The sequence below is a fragment of the Coffea arabica genome, chromosome 9c (genome assembly GCF_036785885.1).
Source record: "Coffea arabica cultivar ET-39 chromosome 9c, Coffea Arabica ET-39 HiFi, whole genome shotgun sequence".
Classification (NCBI taxonomy): Eukaryota; Viridiplantae; Streptophyta; class Magnoliopsida; order Gentianales; family Rubiaceae; genus Coffea; species Coffea arabica.
This window is the reverse complement of record NC_092326.1, coordinates 32667226-32687028: the sequence shown is the minus strand read 5'-3', so window position 1 is coordinate 32687028 and position 19803 is coordinate 32667226. Positions and strand designations below refer to the sequence as shown.

General features: G+C 37.0%; 1 protein-coding gene and 1 non-coding gene across 2 annotated transcripts; one reads left to right on the top strand and one right to left on the bottom strand.

Annotated features, from left to right (window-relative positions):
• The first annotated feature begins 15129 nt into the window (after nt 1–15129).
• On the top strand, nt 15130–17572 carry LOC113723663 (uncharacterized). Its single transcript, XM_072064597.1, has 6 exons — nt 15130–15345; nt 15454–16485; nt 16639–16774; nt 16889–17110; nt 17231–17307; nt 17558–17572. Exons 1-6 carry the CDS (start codon nt 15130–15132, stop codon nt 17570–17572), a joined length of 1698 nt encoding a protein of 565 aa, XP_071920698.1.
• Nucleotides 15502–15608, bottom strand: LOC113709172 (small nucleolar RNA R71). The gene has a single exon (XR_003452593.2). It is a non-coding gene; the product is annotated as a small nucleolar RNA R71 (small nucleolar RNA).
• Nucleotides 17573–19803: the final 2231 nt, after the last annotated feature.

The window sequence follows — 19803 nt, the reverse complement described above, 5'->3', positions numbered from 1 at the left end:
CTAACACTCGGCCTTTGTTCATCCCTCCTTCTCAGAACTATGTCTCTAGCCTCAATCATACCTTGAATTTTATGCTTAAGCGCCCAGTAATTGGCCATTGAATGTCCAGGGGCTCCCGAATGATAAGCACAAAATGACTGAGGATCATAATCAATGAAAAATCCCTTGGAATAGGTCTTAGGAGGTATCGTACCAATCTTCCTAGCAGTTTTCAATTGCTCATATAATTGGTCAACAGGCCGATCTAGATTGGTGAAGGTTCGGTATAAAGTTGGGTTTTGGGCGTCACTAGTTTGTTGGTATTGGTAGTTTGGGTTAAATGATGGAATAGGTCTTAGCTTATAAGGAAAACGAGATCTAATTTGAAAGTTTGGCGGGGAAATATGAAATGGCGTTGACGGTGTGTTTGGATAATTTGGTCGAGGACGGGAGTGATTGATTGTGGTATTGTAAACAGGTCGGGGGCGTGGTTGATATAAATAACGGGGTGAGTAGGCGGGATTTTGTTGGGTATCTAGACCGAGATGAAGAGCCTTGGTCCCAGACAAAGGAAGCTTCCTCATCTTTCTTCTTAAATTGAAACTTCTTACTACTGCTACTTTGGTTTTGCATGGCTTCCAACTGCGACTTTAAAGCTAAAACATTAACAATTTTCCCTGCTCTCATGAATTCGTCATATTCTTCCAACTTATTGACAATCTCTGCAAAAGAACACCCAGTCATTTGAAAAATCTCCTCAAAGTAAGGCAGGTCATGAGCTTTGATGAACGTGCGAACAATCTCATTTTCAGTCATGGAAGGCTCCACCTTGGCGGCAAATTTCCTCCATCTCTTCGCATACGTCTTGTGGTCCTCGAATGGTTTCCTCTTTGTCCCTTCCAATGTGGTCCTCGTCGGAACGAGCTCGCAATTGTATTCATACCGCCTCACAAAAGAAGTTGACAAATCCATTCAAGATCTCATATCCTCAGGCTTTAAATTGGAATACCAATCTAACGCGCCGTCTTCTAGACTCTCGGAAAATAAGCGCACAGGCATATTTTTATCATTTATTGGTCTCTCTAGTTTGTTTGCAAACATCCGAAGATGGGTCTTGGGATTGCCAGTTTCGTCGTACTTGGTAAATTTGGGTGCTTTAAAACCTACCGGCAATTGCATATCTGGAAACAGGCACAGCTCGTTGTAGTCCAGACCTCCCTACTTGTTCAAACCTTGACTTTTCCTTATGAACTCCTCAAATCGATCCAATCTCTTTAGCAAATTTTTATCCACCGGTACAGATGACTCCCCAACTTCAGCCTTCCCTTGGGCGGCGGTATTTAAGGTGAATGGCTCAGCGGTGGAGTAATAATATGGTCCCTGAGGTTCGAATGGCATACTCATAGTAATGGGCGGATAATTCTGGAAATTTTGGGCATGAGGAGGGTTAATTTGGACGTTAGGTGCATTAGTAGGTGGTGGGCCATGAGTGGGATAGGTAAAGGTTTTTTCAAGTGGATTTATAACTTGTGAAATAACAGAGGTTTGAGTATAGGTAAAAACATTGGTTGAGGTTCAGATTGGCCTGAGGGTAAGGGTTCGTGTTGTTCACCGTTGGCACCACTAGCAACCAATTGATCGATTACGTGCCGTTGGGCCATCATTTTAACACTTAACTCATTAAATCGGTTTAGGACTTCGCTCAACTAAGCTCCCAGATTCGCCAAATTAGTTGGTGACGTCGTTGCGGGCCTATCAGATGGTTTTGGATAGATACTCATGTTTACACTTTCTCTCGAAACTCAACTACGTGATCGGGTGATAATGGAGTTTTTTCGGGTAGCTATATTTGCAATTTCTACCTGAGGATGTAACAAAACGCTTATTAGATGCCCTTTTTGACTGATTGCTGCCAAAAGAAAGAAAAAAGAAAGTAAAGAAAGAAAAAAAATAAAAAAAAAAGACTGGAGTTAGTAACGATTAGAATAATTTGGATACATGTCCTATTGAAAAGTCCTTTTTGTGTCTAGGGTAGGCCTAACATGATGCAACACTTTCGAAATGAAACCCATTGATTAAACCTGTTATTGACAATCATTTTGTGAAAAGGGAGAGATTTCATTTCATTGCAAAATATCAAGTACATTTGTTACATCATGTCACGAAGGCGGCTTCGTACAAGGTCACCAAAATTTCTGAGCCTATCTAGTACAGAATCTTTAGTTTCTCTAGCATACGGAATCTTGACACGTTCGGTTTGATCATGTAATTCCTCACATTTTCGCTTCATCTCTTGGCGCTTTTCTCGCTCATTTTCATATAATCTTTTGTTTTCCTCTGCCCTTTCCTTGTGTGCCTCGATGGATTTTTTCAACTGTAAAACCTTCTTGTCCTTGGCTTCAATGATGGCTTTCAATTTCTTGATCTCCTCATATGGCTCACATTGCAACCCTTACGTAGTGGAGTTTCTTAACCAACCCTCGTATTGTGAAGTTGCTACACCCTTCTGTTTAAACTCTGGAAGATAACTAATGCATCTATCATCGGATATTGTTCTCCAAGCTTCGGTGATTTGGCTTTTCATAGGGATCTCTTTTGGACATATTCTCTTATCAAAAAAACGGTGACTTCACTCAACTCAGATGCAGACGGTAGTCCCTGAATGCGACCTAGTTGTCTGAGAAACCTCTTCGGGGTATATGAGATGATTCTTGAGTACCCAACAAAAGAACATATTCTGACTCCTTAGTGCGAAGTACTTGTTTAAAATAGTCTGTCCAATCTAATACCCACATAATGTCATGATCTTACAACATTTCCAAATAATCCACATATTCGGAAGCGTTCTTCGGTAGACCCTCTTCGTTGACTCTTTTGTGATGTGTAACTATCCAATTGTATCCAACTACTGGCAAGCTATTGGCAATAGATGATCGTCTCCTAAAATGCCCCATGGCCCATATGTGCAGAACCAAATTTGCCCCATAAAAGAACTTTTCTCCATTTTTGCAACTAGTACAGGCTAAAAGAATGTCTGCGAGAATGGTCGGGACTATAGAGCATTGTTTATCCTGGATTCCCAAAAAAAGATCATTCACAATTTTTGCTAATTTGAAAGCTATTTTCTGATCTTTTCTCGGGAAGAAATAGATCCCAACCATAACTATTCCATATACTAATGGCCTTTTGTGCTCCCATATGTCTTTGGAGGTGAACGCAAAATGTTTTACATGCCTCTCAAACCTATCGCGTGGTGCAAAATGTTCAAACAGAATATTCACAGCGATGCCCTGGTCTGATCCTCGTAATACCGACTCTTTCAATCCTATGATCTTGCAAAATTCTGTCTTGTTTGAAGTGGATGGAAAAACCAAAGCAGTTCCATGCATGGGTAAATTAAGGAGGCCAGCTACTTCCTCAAGTGTCATAGTCATTTGCCTATTACCTATTCTAAAAGTAGAACACTTTGGGCCCCAAAAATATACTAAGGCCTCTACCAAATAACCGTTGGGTTTGATCTCCTTAAAGTCTCCAATCGGTTCTAAATATTGGATTACTTAATGCAATTCACTAGGTAGCATGAAGGTAGGCCATCTTTGAACCTCAGTCGATGGTATCAACAACTGATAAATTCGGCGAGGGCAATCCATCTAAAATGGAGAAAGTAGTTTGTCAATTACCTTACCTACGAGTCTCATTCCTCCAGTTAGACGATAATTTAAACGTGCAGTCTCTCGAAGGGTTAATACCCATGGGAAAAACAAAGGTTGGCTTTATTGCTAAACGGGATTCCCTACGTGGCGTTCCCTCTCTAGGGTTTATGCATGATGCTATTTTATCAAAACGGATAAATATGAAATGTAACCTAAAAGAATCCCCTTTTAATTGCTAGGGTAAGCCTAAAATGATATGTTATTATGCTACAAATGCAATGCATTGAAATTTAACCGTGTCATAACAGGGTAACTCCTAGAGAGTACCATACCAGGACTCTTATTTTCTAAGGCTCGTGAATGCAGTAAAAAGAAACAAAGAAAAGTTATTTCAATCAAATAAACACATAACACATAGAAGCAATACAAAACATTAAATAATGAAAAAGAGGTGGGGTCCCTCCCCTCGTGAATCGTGTCCCTAATAGGGTAAAACAGACTCTACCCTAAATAAACAATCATGGATGCATGAGGTATTGGCTCACTAATGCATCTAGACTCGATAACCTCAGGTCTCCAAGCCTTCAGACTCGTGGCCAAGGGTCATCAATTCCAAGACCCTTTGTCGGTGGCTCGAGCGATTCCCTAAACACCGCTACGCACACATCGTGTCACGGTGAATCTATCAAATAATTCTCAACCTTCGACCATAAGTAGAAGGCTATCAACCCAAAATTTAAAGCGAAAAATTGAGTGACCTCTCAGATCATACTACGCACACATCATGTCACGATCACATATCCAAATAGATCGTCTAATCCTAATAGGGTGGAGTGGCGTGACAATCCACTAAAAAAAATAAATGAGGATTTAAAGTAAAGCATATGCACGTAGAAAGTGTTCCCTTTAGAGGGGAGGGATTATAATACCATCAAAATGCGATCGACGGCTCTAAGGTAACTCCCCTCCCCCAAGATGCAAACGTGATACAAGTAAAAGTAAATAAATGAATAAACTATCCATTCACTACATACACAAAGTGCGATGAGCGATTACGCGCGTAGTAGATGCAGGAAAAATCCTAAAAAAGAAAAATGCAACCCTAAATCTCCAAATGTGATATATAGAAAGGTAAAAAAGAAAAAAAGGTTTGACTAAGTCAATATGCTCGGACTCTCTAAATCCCCAGTGGAATCGCCAATTGTCGCGTCCCATTTTTATAATAAAGAAAAAATAAAATTAGTTTTAGAAAAAATGAGTTTTTGGATTATTTTTGAGTGAAAATGTGTTTTTGATTTTTTAGAAAATAAAGAAAAATGGGTTTAAATGGAACTTGAAAATGTTACGATTTGACCTAAAATAATAGTTTAAAAGGGTTTTGAATAAAAATTGGAGTCGCCACTTGGTATTGAGTTAAGGTGTATCAAGTCACCTAAAAATAAATTTTTAAATAAAATTACGAAAAATCCTTTTAAACGATTCCTAAGTTTACGAAAATCAGAGAAAATGTTCAGGAGTCGCATTTGATGAGAGGGAAGGTAAGGACGAAATCCAAGGCACCCTATCAATCTAGCTAAGGCTAATTGCGCGATTTAGTCAAAAAATTTTCTTATTTTTATCCTTAAGATTTATCATATTTGGATGTACTATATGAATGCAAACCCTAGACCTAAGAAGGTGTCGAGGGGTCGGAATTTTTCTTCAAAACTCGATTGGTGCCAATCACATTAATTGTGATACCCAATAGTGACTCTTTGGAGAGGTCACGAATAATACAAGAAATATGAGACACTACGAAAAAGAAAAGGAAAATAAAGATAATTATACAAATATACATGACCTAAGGGATGCATCATGTCGGGTTCAGGAAACTAATGTTCGTGAATCAATTTTTCCTTTAATAAAGGGAATACGAATGTGCTAAACTTACAAAGCCAAATTCGTCCATATCTCATATTTAAGGGGTTAATCCCTAATCTAATCAGGCAAAATATACTAATCTACCCCTAATTTCCTAAATGAGATGTAAATTTAAATGTTATATATACATAGGGGTAAGGGATATTTTATTAAGGAAAATATTATGTGAAAATGATAAGGATCCTAAAAATAGAAAAATATGCATGATATGTAATGATTTCATTACACAATCATGATCTAACGTGTGAAAAGTCCTAAGGGTCTAGCGTTGGACTAACTCATATCTATGAATTTTCACTAGCATTGGACTAGTGGGAAACTAGAATGAAGGGCCACAACTAACGTTGGATTAGTGTGGATTCGGGAAATGGACCACAATTAGCGTTGGACTAGTGTGATGATGTCATGCATTCATTATAATCATATAAAAATATAATAAAAAGCAAATAAACACATAAATCACACATAGCACATAACACATAAGTATGATATTTAGATGCAAAACCTTAAAAAAGCGGTAACACATAGCACATAGGCATCCAAATCACACAAATCAACATAAAGCAAATAAAACCCTAACTATTACACTTGGGAGGCCCTACTATAATCTAAGGGGGAAAGGAATAAATAAATAAAATAATAAACTAGCTATTACAACTTTGGTATTTAATTGCATTCCCAAATAATTACATTAGAATAAGCGCATAAATTAAAGTAAAATTAAATAACTAAAGAAATAGATGAATAAAATGAAATAAAACATTCAAAATCATACAATTACACATAAAACACATAAGTACATATAAGGTCAAATAAGGTCAAAATAAGGGATATGATGTACCTCCCTTGAGTTGGTAATCAAATGAAGAAAAAATTAGGTACAAAACAATAAAAAGGTCAAGGCACCAATAGTAAAATATAAACAAAATCACTAAAATAGGTTAAACCAACAAATCACCAAATCTTTCCCAATTGCAACTTAAATGTAATCAAATAATGCATAATTACAAAGAAGATAAATTATCAATCAAATTTCTAAAATAGAAACTACTAAGGACCCAATAGCAAACATTAACCAATCATTCAAGTCCAATTAAAATATTTTGGGAACTTCAAAGGTCCATAAGTAATGAAAAGGTCAAGTAATGGTTCAAACTACAATTACTCTAGGGCTTAATTGCAAGAAATTAGAATATAATTGGGCCTTTGTAGCATAGATAGAAGCTAAGGGGAGTAAAGTGCAATTTTTGGAAGCTTTTCATGCAAAATCCATGCAAATCACAAAGGAAACATGCAAACAAGCTTCTGCAACAAAACTTTTGGCGTGCTGAAGTATTCTTCTGCAATTTCCAGCCGCGGCTTCCTTTCCATTTCATTATCTCAAGCAACCAACATTTTAATATCTCAAGCGACTAATACAACACAATCACTAAGCATTCATCTCACTTTTCGCCATAAAATCCTTATGTTTAAGTACCAAAAATTCATACAAAAGATTATGCAAGCATCAAATAACAAAGCTCTGCAATTTTCCAGCTAAGATTAGCTACATTTATGGTGTTCATCAGATGTAAATTTCTCATCCAAACACAGCCAACTTCTCAATCAAACAGCCAAGCTATGATCTCAAACATCTAAACCACAGGAATTCGACATTTAAGTAAGCAAATCTTTAGCAACAATTCTTCTACAACTCTCCTAGATTGGCTCTACCCAAGTACAAACGGAAAGGAAATACAGTCCAAGCCAAATTATGCAGCTGGTCAATCACACATATTCAGGTAAACTCCAACAGATTCCATGCACTTATCAACTAGAAACCAACAAGAAATCACAATTCAACAGGGGAAATATCACAGGAAACAAAAGATTAAAGCTCAAAACTTTCCCCCTTATACATTTTCTTCTCGGCTTTGCAAGCAAAAAAGGGACTGAGGGCTTGCATTTGCATACTCCTTATGTCAAAACTTCTAAACATAGCAGGTTTACTCACTGATGGTCAGCTTCTAAACACAACAGGTTTTCCTTTTCATTCTAGTATTTAATACACAACAACTCAAAGCTCAACATCTAAACAGAACCAAAAGACTTAGAATGGGACCATGCAATTCTGGAAAATTTCTGCTATTGCTGCCATGAACAACAAAGCATCATTTTTTATCAAAAAACACAAACACAATCCATCTAAATATGATAAAACGTGCACTGAACATTCAACAAAAGAAATCAGCAACAAATGCCCAACCACAGCATCTAAATATGCATTTGTCTCTACCTCGTTTCATTAGATTCGCAAGTGCAAAGCGCAAATAAAAATGCTGCAGAGGTGCAAAATGAAGAAAACTTGCGGTGATCCTAATTAAACAATAGCAACTCTTGGCTATTGCAGTTGTTTGCATAACAACAAAGGAAAGGAAAAAGATGACAGTGTACCCTTTTTACAAAAACAAAATCCAACATTCTAACTAGGATTACCAAGGACATCAATGAGGCTAATCCACCCTTAATGAAAGAAACAAGTTCTCATGACAAGAATCCTATCTAGCCGAAAAGAAAACAGCCACGAAGGAACAAAAAATGAGACAAACATGCATGACCAAAACACCAAGACAAACCCATCTCTCAGAACAGATCTCCCAAACTTCAACCCAATTCTCCCAGAAAACCAAACCAAATCATCAAAGCATGATAAACACAAAGTGCATGAGTCGCGTTCCCTTAGTTCAAAGCTGATGGCTTTTCTAAACGCAAGCTTCAATAACAGATATTGCTCATGGCATCTCAAACAAACAGTGAACAACAACAAGAACGTCAAACAAGCCAAGACAGATTCAAAAAGGAAATGGAACAGGCCACTTTTCTTCACAACATATCTAGTATTTCAAACGGATAGGCCAAGTAAATATTTTTTTTCAAAGCGGGGATCTTGCTACTAAACTAAAACCTAGGAGCGAAACATAATCAACACCAAACAAATTTCAGACCCTACCATACCCATCATACACAATAACAGCAAAAAAAACAACATCTTTGAGCCATGAGGAATCAACTACAGATGACACCCGTTTCATTCTTTATGACAGAAAGAAAACACGAAAACTAACAAATTCAGGTTCACAATTTCCAATCACACACATACATGCTTGGAAAGCTTAAATAATCTGCGCCTAAAGAAAACTTGGGGTTTAAAGGAGAGAATAACTTACAGTGGTCTCTCTTTCGTTGGAGATTCACAACTGATGATAGCAGAATGCAGCGATAGCAGCTTTTCGCTTCGGTCAGCAATTCCAATAGCGATTCCTTGCTTGGCCTTCTCGTTTCTTCCTTCTCCTCTTCCAGCTCTCGATCTATCTCCAACTCTCGACGCCTTCCAGTTCTTCTTCGCTCTCTCGCTCACCCTTTCGGTTTTTCCTTTGCTTTTTGCTTTTTTTTTTCAAACTCCCCTTCACTCTTCACTTCGCCGCCCACCAGATTCTCCTCCTTTTTCCTATCCCTTTCGCTGTTTTTCTTTTTCCGCCATCATGCACCCGCTCTCAGCTATCATCCCTTTTTTCTTAAACCCTCCTTATCCCTTTTATATGGCACACCAGAAACTAAACCCTCTCAACGATGGTTTAGATGAAGCCACCGGTATTTGGGGAACCATCTGATGGTTCTTGATGCCCAAACCATTGAGGTTTCTAGATTAAGCCAGATGGCTTGTACTAGGATAATCTAACGGAGCTAAAAATCCAAGGAAAAAAAAATCGAAAAAAGCAGCTGCAATTCTTTCTGTTCTAGCTGAAACCAAAAATTTGAAAGAAATGGTGCGCGTGCCTCACACGTGCGCGTGGACCTTTTTTTTTAACAATAATAATAAAGAGAATGATTTTCTTAACAACAAATAGAAATAAAGTAAGAGCAACAAAAGTCGAACAGAATGCTAAAATTTTCGTGTTTGATTGATTTTTCTTTTTTTTTTCAATGAATTAATTAATAATAAATGATTTTTTTTACAAAATAAAAACAAAGTAAAAATAAACAAAAATTAAAACAAAGTCGACTAAATGAAATGAAAAATAATAATAATAAAAAAAGAAAGAGGGTAAAATTTTGGTGTCTACAGGGTTAAGTGAGCAAAATTAAAAGTTAGGGGGTAACTGAGAAATGGGGTATACTTTAAGGGGATTAAATGTGATTAACCCAAAAAATAATGACAAATTTAAATCTACACTAGTGATTATAATTATGCATTTCACAATCGGGATAATTCATGAGTTTTCATGAAAATGACGACAAGGTGCAGATAGAGGAAAAAATGGTACTTAATTGTTGCCAAAATAATTATGTCTTATTGTAGAATTTGCTAATGAAAAGGTAATCTATATATAAATAACTTAGTTTAACTAGAAATAAACACGAGTTTTTTATATAAGAATTCTAAACAAGCAATCTCATCTTAATAAATTGAAGCCTCCGACATGAAGTATGCTATTGGTTTAAAAACAACAACATTGTTCTATTGAAATTAATAATGGTAATGAAGAATTTCTCACAAATAAATTTCAAGTAGAAAACATTTTCTTTTGCCTTCTCTCTGATGCTTCCCTCTTGCAAACAATTTCCTTTTTTCAATGGGAGAGAGGCCGACCCTCTAATTTCTTTCCTTTTTGTTTTGTTTAGGTAACAGTTTCTCCTAAGGTTCTGTTTGATAAAACTGAATTTGAATTCTGAAGTTTGAATCTTGAAATCTGAATATTGAAACAATTAATTTGCTGAATTTTAAGCACTGAAAAGAAGTATATGAATGTATGAATTTTAATGCTAAACCTATTTATACTGTTTGACAAACATTTTATAACTAAATGCTTAATAAATTAAATTTAACAACTTTGCCCTTTATATTTTCATTCAAAAAAGAAATAGATCATATGATTTAATTAGCTTAAAATTGTTAGGTATGAAAATGACAATATTTATTTTTAAATCAAATTAATATAAAAGATGAGATATATTAAATGAGGAGTATAGAGAAGATGTGAAAGTCATTAAAAATGGAGAAAAGAGAAATAGAAAACTTTTAGATAGAGAATATCAAATTGTTTAATTAGATAAGAATTTTGAACATAATTAATAAATAATGATAGATTTGGTAGATAAGATAAGACATTTGAAATAATTCTATTGATTTTTATCACAATTTAGCATTCAGTTAGGATTTTTGTGTTGAAAAAAATACATACAAGTTCAGTAGTGCTTAATAAGTTTAGCAAATGAATTTTCATTTATCAAACACTCAAAACATCTGAATGTCTGAAAAAGTTCAGTTTCAGCACTTTTTATGTTATCAAACAGACGTCTAAGTTTTTTTTTTTTGTAGTAGGAGTATTCTCTCTCTTAAGATTTTTTAATGAGTTCTCTTAGATCCTTCTAGTGAGAGTTCTACTCTCTCTTTTTATTTTTTTATTATTTTTGACTTCTATTCTCACTTAGGATTTTCTTGTGTGAGTTTTTCTTATTATTGATTATTTTGTATTAGAATTGAGATTCCTTAATTTTTTTTTGTCAGATCTAAAAATTATCAAATCTGTTATACCATATCTAACTTTCTCCTTAAGCCAAAATTGTTTTACATCAAATTTGGTAGTTCAAGATATCCATAGATTCGAACTGCAATGATTCATCTAATTAGAAGACATTTTGAGGTTTCATGGTTCTATCTTTTCATTTTTCAAATTTGTTTTCTAATTTTTAAGATCTAATGTATATGTTGAATTGCAAATCTATTATTTTTGTTGCATGTTGTTTTATGTATCCATTGCTATTAATGTAGATTTATGAGAATGAGTTATTAAGTTTTTCTGTCCCAAAAAAAAGACACAACAATGGCATTTACGATCTCTTGTATTTCTATTTTGACGATCTCTTGTATTTCATTAACAACAGGGGGTTATTGGATAATATTTTGCTAATTCAAAAGATTAAACCTCTACTTAATAATCCAATTCAGCACTTAAATTTAATGGGTTCACATATAACATATTCAGATGCATTTGATAACTAAGGATGCGTTTGATTAAATAGAAGTTTGAAATCTAAAATCTGAAGTTTGAACTCTAAATCTATCAAGTTACTAAATTGTTAAGTACAAAATCTGATACAGTTGAGTGTATATCATATTAAGTGATAACTGAATAGTTTATCGCTTATTTTTTAAATAAATTTTGCCTAAGAAATTCAGTTAACTTAAGGTCCGTTTAACTAGCATATCACCCGACACATTACCACCTACCCGTAACCCACTTAACATGGGACAGAAAAGAGAAAGCAACTTATTTCTGGGTCCTCACCATCATTGTGAATCTCTCATGAGTTCCATTGCTCTCAATCCGTCTTATCTTTCTTAGGAGTTATACAAAGTTCTGTATTTGGAGTGATTGTGGAAAGGGGTGTACATGTGTGTGTGTGAGAGAGAGAGAGGAAGATTAAAGAGACAATATGATTAGGGAACACCTTTGATGAGTTAATGACGATGCTAAATTCCATTAACTTGAATTCTCTAGGTGTATTGTTCTAGATTTTACCCTTTTAATAATACAATCCAGATCCATTTTTCTATTTGGCTGTTTATGTTGAGACCTAAGAGCGACGCATCAGAGAGGACAAAACAACTTTAGTAAGTTGGCTCGTAAGTTATTTTACATTACAGCTGACGATGTAAATTAATTTCTATTGGCAATTATTTTCCTTTACATGTAACTTCAGCAATTTCAAGAAGTATTTGCAGTCCAATCAAACACATCCTTAATTAATTAAGATGTTCTATTTTTTGTTATCAAATGCGTCTAAACATATTAAAATCTGAACATATTAATTTTAACGAAAAATTGGGTTATCAAACAGAGTTTAAAAATAAAATTTTCAAAAAAATAAATGATAAGCTAAATGCAAAATATGCTCAAATGTTAAGATTTCCTCCCTTCTCCGCTCCTTCTTCCCCACAACTAGAGTTTTTCGACTCGAATATTTAGTCTTTATATTTTACAAATAGGGTTCGAGTTTGAATCAAATATTAACAAACTATAAGTATTGATCAAATTCAATTCATTTATTTGTATAATTATTCAAGTTCGAGTTCAAACTCATTAAACTAGTCAATCCCGAATTTGAGTTTGGAGATGATTTAATTATATTTTTAATATATAATAAAGTATTTAGAATAAGTTTATTTGTATTTCCTGATTTAAAAAAATAAATACTAATTTATGCATAATTATTTTTTAGTAAAATATAATACATATTTAATAATATTAAATATATTTATATTTATATTTATTTATTTATATAATTATATATGTGTTAATGAACTATTTGAATAGTTTTGTGAACAAATTTGTGTTCGACTCAATTATTAAACGAGTCTAATATTGTGTTCGAATTTGATTCATTTATTAAATGATTGAATTATTTCGAACCCGAATAAATCAAACACGAACATGTTCACGAACAGTTTAGTTCATTAAAAACTCTACTTGCAACCCCTCTTTCCTTTCTTTCTCAAATTGGTCGTGAGTTGCTACTAGTTTGGGAATGAGGGAGGGGAATTGTGGAGAAAAAGGAAGCAAGGAAATGGGAGAGGAGGGCAGGGAAAGAAGGAAGAGGAGGAAAAGAAAGGATGAGAGAGGTGGCGGTAGTGAAAAATAGAGGATGAGAGGGGGTGGTGGCGATTGATAGAGCCGTTATTTGACACGTTTTGCATTGTCATTTTGTTCTAATTTTGACTATTCATGGTGGTAAGAAAGGAAATTTCACTCATATTTGATATTCGTGTGAATTGTAGGTGGTTAGCATTGAAATGATATCGCGGGGTAAATTTTCAGAAAACTTTTCATTTCAGAGCGTGGCCACGCCTTAGAAGGTGGACGAAACCGAAAGACGGACCGTGGTCCACGTGAACCCGAAGCGTAGGATCAAAACTCCAAAAGAGATGGCTTCTATTAGCTGATTTGCTCCAGACGTCTCTTCCTTGGACTGCTTGTGTGCGGCAGCTATATAAAGAAAAGGAAAGCAAGATTCAAGAACAACTTTTTAGCCTTAGGTTCTCTTTTTCTCTTTTTGGGGAGGATTTGTCAGATAGTTTTTCTTTTGGTTTTTCTTTTGTTCCTTCGGCGGCTCAGGGTCAGACGCTTTTTCCTGTTTCTCTCTTTTACTTTTGTTTCGCCTGCGGCTAGCGGCCAGACATTGAATATTTCTGCGGATTGCATCTGGGCTCTGTACAACGGAAACCCTTTTTCACTGTTTACTTTTGACTCTTCTAAATTCCGTGAGATTTCTCTTGGGCTTTTCCAATTCTTCGGAAATCAATTGAATGTATCCAATTAAATCACGCGGGATTGACACGATGAGGAGCGGCTAATTTCCTCCTCTACCCAAAGGGTGACGCAAGGGCGCAGTCCATAATATCTGTGAGATCTAATCGAATCTTCATTATTTCTCCCAATTTATTGTTATTCGTGCATTTCCTGAATTAATTGTTCATGGGTATTTGATTAATTGAATATCAACGGCCGGGTATTTGATTTAATTTAATAGCCTACTGCCACGTTAATTAAATAGAATCCGTAATTGTTCATTTAATTAACACCCCGTGGCAGCCACCATAATTGGCTTTATGATGGAGAAATGCATGATCTAATTTAAATAAATCCTCTTAGCGTGTTTATTGGTTAGGGTTGGGTTCTTTTAGCTTTAATGCAATTGGGTAATTAAATTTCTACGGTCGTACCTAGGGTTGTTATCTGATTAGGGAAGCAGTCAATGGTCGTACCTTGACTGCCGAAAAGGTAAGGAAGAATTGGTTGTCAGAACTTATTGATAACTATAACCAACCTAGTGATGAATGGGTGAGATATCTTTGCATCGATGATCATTTAATCGGACCGTACCTGAGCAGTTAATCCTTTGGGTAGAACTTTTATTAATTGCTATTTCTAGTGAATTGTGCTTTGTGAGTTAGTTTTGAATTTTGTTTGTTTTATTTTATTTTATTTTTATTTGCCTCTCATTGAAAATCCCCCAATTTCGTTCTACTAATTTGAAAAGAAATAATTTCCTACCTGCTCCCTGTGGAATCGATCCTACTTGCCATTGTACGCAAAATTAGTATTTTTATAGATAAATCCGGTATATCGGATCAAGCAAACTCTTCGGGAACAGGGTGAATCAAGTAACCCATTGCACACCTAGGGTCCCTGCTCCAGTACTTGGATTTGTTCTATAATTATTTAATTAAGGTGGTAATTAGGACTTTTTAGTAATTATTATTGCACAAGTTCGGCACCTGTCAATTTTTGGCGCCGTTGCCGGGGAGCTGGCTTCTGGATTATTCGTTTCTTTTCAAATTCAGTTTTTATTTTATTTTATTTTATTTTGTTCTTTTTGGTATTTTTGCTAGTTTATGCCCCGTTCTTCTCGCACAGGTGAATTGGTCTACGACGCTGAGGTTGAGAAGGCAGCGCGTAAGCGGAGGCAAGAGACCAAGAGGCAAAAAGAAGGGCACTTATTTGCTGCAAACTAGTCAGCAGAAGACGGAGTAAGCATGGCCAACACCCAAACATTGAGGGAGTTGGCTGCCCCGGAGCTGACTCACCAGCCCTTATGCATCACATTCCCCACTTTGGCTGAGAATACTGCTTTCGAACTGAAGTCGGGGTTGATTCACCTTCTACCTTCTTTCCATGGTCTCTCTGGCGAAGAACCCCACAAACATGTCAAGGAATTCGAGGTGGTTTGCTCCAGCATGAAACCTCCTGGGGTCACTGAGGAGCAGATAAGACTTAGAGCTTTCCCCTTCTCTCTCAAGGATGCAGCAAAAGATTGACTATACTACCTACCAGCGGGTAGTATTACCACATGGGCACAGTTAAAAAAGAAATTCTTGGAAAAATTCTTCCCTGCATCCCGAGTTGCGAGTTTGAGGAAGGAGATCTGCGGCATTAAACAATATCCCGGTGAGTCCTTGTATGAATACTGGGAAAGGTTTAACAAGTTGTGCACTAGATGCCCGCAGCATCAAATTAGTGAGCAACTGTTAATCCAATACTTCTATGAGGGGCTCCAATCAACAGATAGGAGTATCATTAACGCTGCCAGTGGGGGAGCACTTGCAAACAAGACACCGAGGGAAGCGTGGGAGCTCATCGAAGCCATGGCAGAGAACTCCCAGCAATTTGGCTTCCGTGAGAGTAACCCGCCCCGTAGAGTCAACGAGGTAGAGACTTCATCCTTACAGCAGCAACTGTCAGAATTGACATCGGTTGTTAGGCAATTAGCCATGAGAGACATGCCGCGAGCGAAAGTATGTGGAATCTGCACTAGCATGGACCATTGCACAGACTTATGCCCCATTTTGCAAGAGGACGGGGCAGAACAAGTAAACATGGCCGGAGGCGTGCCCGCGCCTCGTAGGCAATACGATCCGTATTCCAACACGTACAATCCGGGTTGGAGAGATCACCCCAATCTCAGCTATGGTAATAGGCCACAAAATGCATTCTCCAATCGGCCTCCAGGATTTCAGCAACCTTGGCAACATAAGTCTCAACCCTCGTCCTCAAGCTCAGGGAGTTCTTTGGAAGAAATTGTCAAGAGTTTGGCCAACACTACCACTCAACTTGTCACGACCACCACTCAGTTCCAACATGACACCAAAGCAGGCATGAAAGACATGGAGACTCGCATGAGTCAAATGGCAACTGCCATTAATCGCCTGGAGTCCCACGTCTATGGAAAATTGCCATCGCAACCTGAGGTAAACCCCAGAAATGTAAGTGCCATGACATTAAGGAGTGGCAAGGAGGTGGAGGGATCTAAGTTGACGATTTCAAAAAGCAAAAGTGAGGAGCAGATAGAAAAGGGAATTGAAGAGGAATGGCGCATTCGCGAAGAGCCTAAGGTAACATCTATTCCTTCGATCCCTATTAAATCTAATATAGCTCCTTTTCCTTGCAGGTTGGAAAAGACAAAGAGGGCAGAAAAGGAAAAAGAAATCCTGGATGTGTTCCGCAAAGTTCAAGTAAACATCCCCCTATTGGACGCGATCAAGCAGGTACCCAAGTACGCAAAATTCTTGAAAGACTTGTGCGTTAACAAAATAAAGCTAAGGGGTGATGAAAGAGTGATGGTAGGAGAGAATGTATCAGCTGTACTTCAAAGGAAACTCCCACCCAAATGCGGAGATCCAGGTATGTTTGCTATCCCCTGTAAGATTGGTCATTCTAGTATCAAAAATGCCATGATAGATTTAGGAGCTTCTATTAATGTGATGCCTAAATCAATCTATGATTCCCTAAATTTAGGATCTTTAAAAGAAACGGGGATAATAATTCAATTGACTGATCGTACATATGCTTATCCGGATGGGATAGTTGAGGATGTTTTAGTGCAAGTAGATGGATTAATTTTTCCTTCTGATTTTTATGTACTTTACATGGATGATAGAAGTGCCCCAAATCTATCACCCATTATATTAGGAAGACCATTTTTGAGTACTGCCCAGACTAAAATTGATGTTAGTAAGGGTACTCTCACGATGGAATTTGATGGAGAAATAGTCCATTTTAATATTTTTGATACAATGAAACATCCTGTTAACTTTCATTCTGTGTTTGCTATATATACCACTGATCCCTCTGTGCAAGAATTCTCTAAGTTTGCTTGTAGGGGTAAATTCAAGGTTGCTGCGAACAAGTCCTATAGGATGAAAGCAATTCATGAGGTAAAAATGGAGAGAAAATTTAGGAAAAAAGTTGCACTCAATGGCCATGTGGATCCTGGAGGAGGGCCACCAATTACAAGGAAAATTCAATTACATCCAAACTAAAGAGTAGTGCTGTGTCTAGCCAAAGACATTAAAGAAAGGCGCTGCTTGGGAGGCAACCCAAGGCTTCTTTTGTTTTAGTTTTCTTATATTTTTGAAGTTTTTGTTAAGTGTTAGTGTCATTTAGTGGGTTGTTATTTTGTGACAGGAAGTTGGCAGTTAAACATGCTCATGCTAGGTCATCACACCTAAGGAATGGAGTTTTGGAATTGACGGTCAGACGACTATAACTTCTAAGGCGTGCCCACGCCTTCCAACCCTTCCGAAAAAGAAACTTCAGTCTTCTCCTTCCTGTTGGTGTTGCATCCGCCGCCACCACACCACCTTGTGCACGCAGACGCCTTACCCCCCTCCGCCTTAGTATCTCATTTTCCTTCCCCGGAGCCAGGGAAGTTTCTCTTTTTTCCTCATATTACTTTATTTTGTCTCTTCTACATTGAGGACAATGTAGGTCTTAGGTGGCTTCCATTGGTTACTTGGTTCTTTTTCATTGGTTACTTGGTTCTTTTTCATTAGTTACTTGGTTCTTTTTCATTTACTTGGTTTTTTTTCATTAGTTACTCGAAAAAAAAAGAAAAAAAAACATGGGTTGAATGAAAAAAAAAAGAAAAAAAATGAAAAATGAAAAACATTGTAGTTAGTCGGCTTTTTGATTATTTCTATGCTTGTTAGTGTTGGGGCATGTTGCTGTGATGAATGACACAATCAAAGTGAGTGGTTATGTGGTCAAGTATGCTAGCTATGCATTTTATTCCCCTTGGCAATGTCGTAGAATGTTGAATATGCTGGAATTGACCCAATCTTGTAACTTTTGGGGAGCTTTTGAGCCTTGCTTGAGCATATTATTCATGTTTGCTCTATTTTGTTTGATTGAGTGGGTATCACACATGGTATTGGCATTCTAGAACTTGGTAGTTTATGCATGTCGAGGCCACATTTTTGTTGAATTGGATGCATTTGAAATGATAAGGGCATTTAGGATTTAACCCTCTTTAGCTATCTAAAAAATCAAGCCCTCATCTTGTCTCCCAATAGTGAACCAATTTGAGTTTTTGTCCTTCGTTTCTGGATGTCATCCGTGTTTGTTAACCCAAGACCTTTTTAAACTTTCTTGTTTACCCCTGTGTTGTCAAGGAATGCCTGAATTCCATCATTTGTGTAAAGCAAACAAAATTGGGGTTGCAAGTGCTGTTAGATTAGGAGATATATGATGCGATCCTTGTATAAAGGAGGGAAAATTGGAAAAAGGCCACTGACCAGAGGACTATGGGCTACAAGGCGTGCCCACGCCTTACAGGACTTTCTCCTAAAAAAAAAAAAAAAAAACCTGAATAGACCTCGTGACCAGAGGACTATGGGCTACAAGGCGTGCCCACGCCTTGCGAGCAGTTGTTTAAAAAAAAAAAAAATTTCTGGGGCACTTGTACAAGGTGTATAGCAAATGGAAACTGCCTTGTTAGTGAAACTCCTCCGGTAAAGCACTGTGGTTATTGGGGAGTTTCAGACATTCTCTTGACACTTTACCCCCTATCTATACCTTCTTAACCCACCTTTCACCTGAGCCCCGTTACAACCCAATTAAAGTCCATTTGATTTATGTGTTTGGTTCACTCTTAAGTGGTGGAGATGTGATAAATGTGCAAGCCTATGGTAATGGCATTCCGTGATGTTGAATTGAGCGTTCCTAGTATTCATATATTCTTTGAAATACAACATGTCCGGTGTGTTCTACCTTTGGTGATATTGTCAGGGACCCTAGATGCTTGTGTTAGTATAGACTACTACATGACCTCTGCTTTCTTGGTTGTATTTCTGAGCTCCGAAATGCTTGAGGGCAAACATTGTCTAGGTGTGGGGGAATTTGATAGAGCCGTTATTTGACACGTTTTGCATTGTCATCTTGTTCTAATTTTGGCTATTCATGGTGCTAAGAAAGGAAATTTCACTCATATTTGATATTCGTGTGAATTGTAGGTGGTTAGCATTGAAATGATATCGCGGGGTAAATTTCCAGAAAACTTTTCATTTCAGAGCGTGGCCACGCCTTAGAAGGTGGACGAAACCGAAAGACGGACCGTGGTCCACGTGAACCCGAAGCGTAGGATCAAAACTCCAAAAGAGATGGCTTCTATTAGCTGATTTGCTCCAGACGTCTCTTCCTTGGACTGCTTGTGTGCGGCGGCTATATAAAGAAAAGGAAAGCAAGATTCAAGAACAACTTTTTAGCCTTAGGTTCTCTTTTTCTCTTTTTGGGGAGGATTTGTCAGATAGTTTTTCTTTTGGTTTTTCTTTTGTTCCTTCGGCGGCTCAGGGTCAGACGCTTTTTCCTGTTTCTCTCTTTTACTTTTGTTTCGCCTGCGGCTAGCGGCCAGACATTGAATATTTCTGCGGATT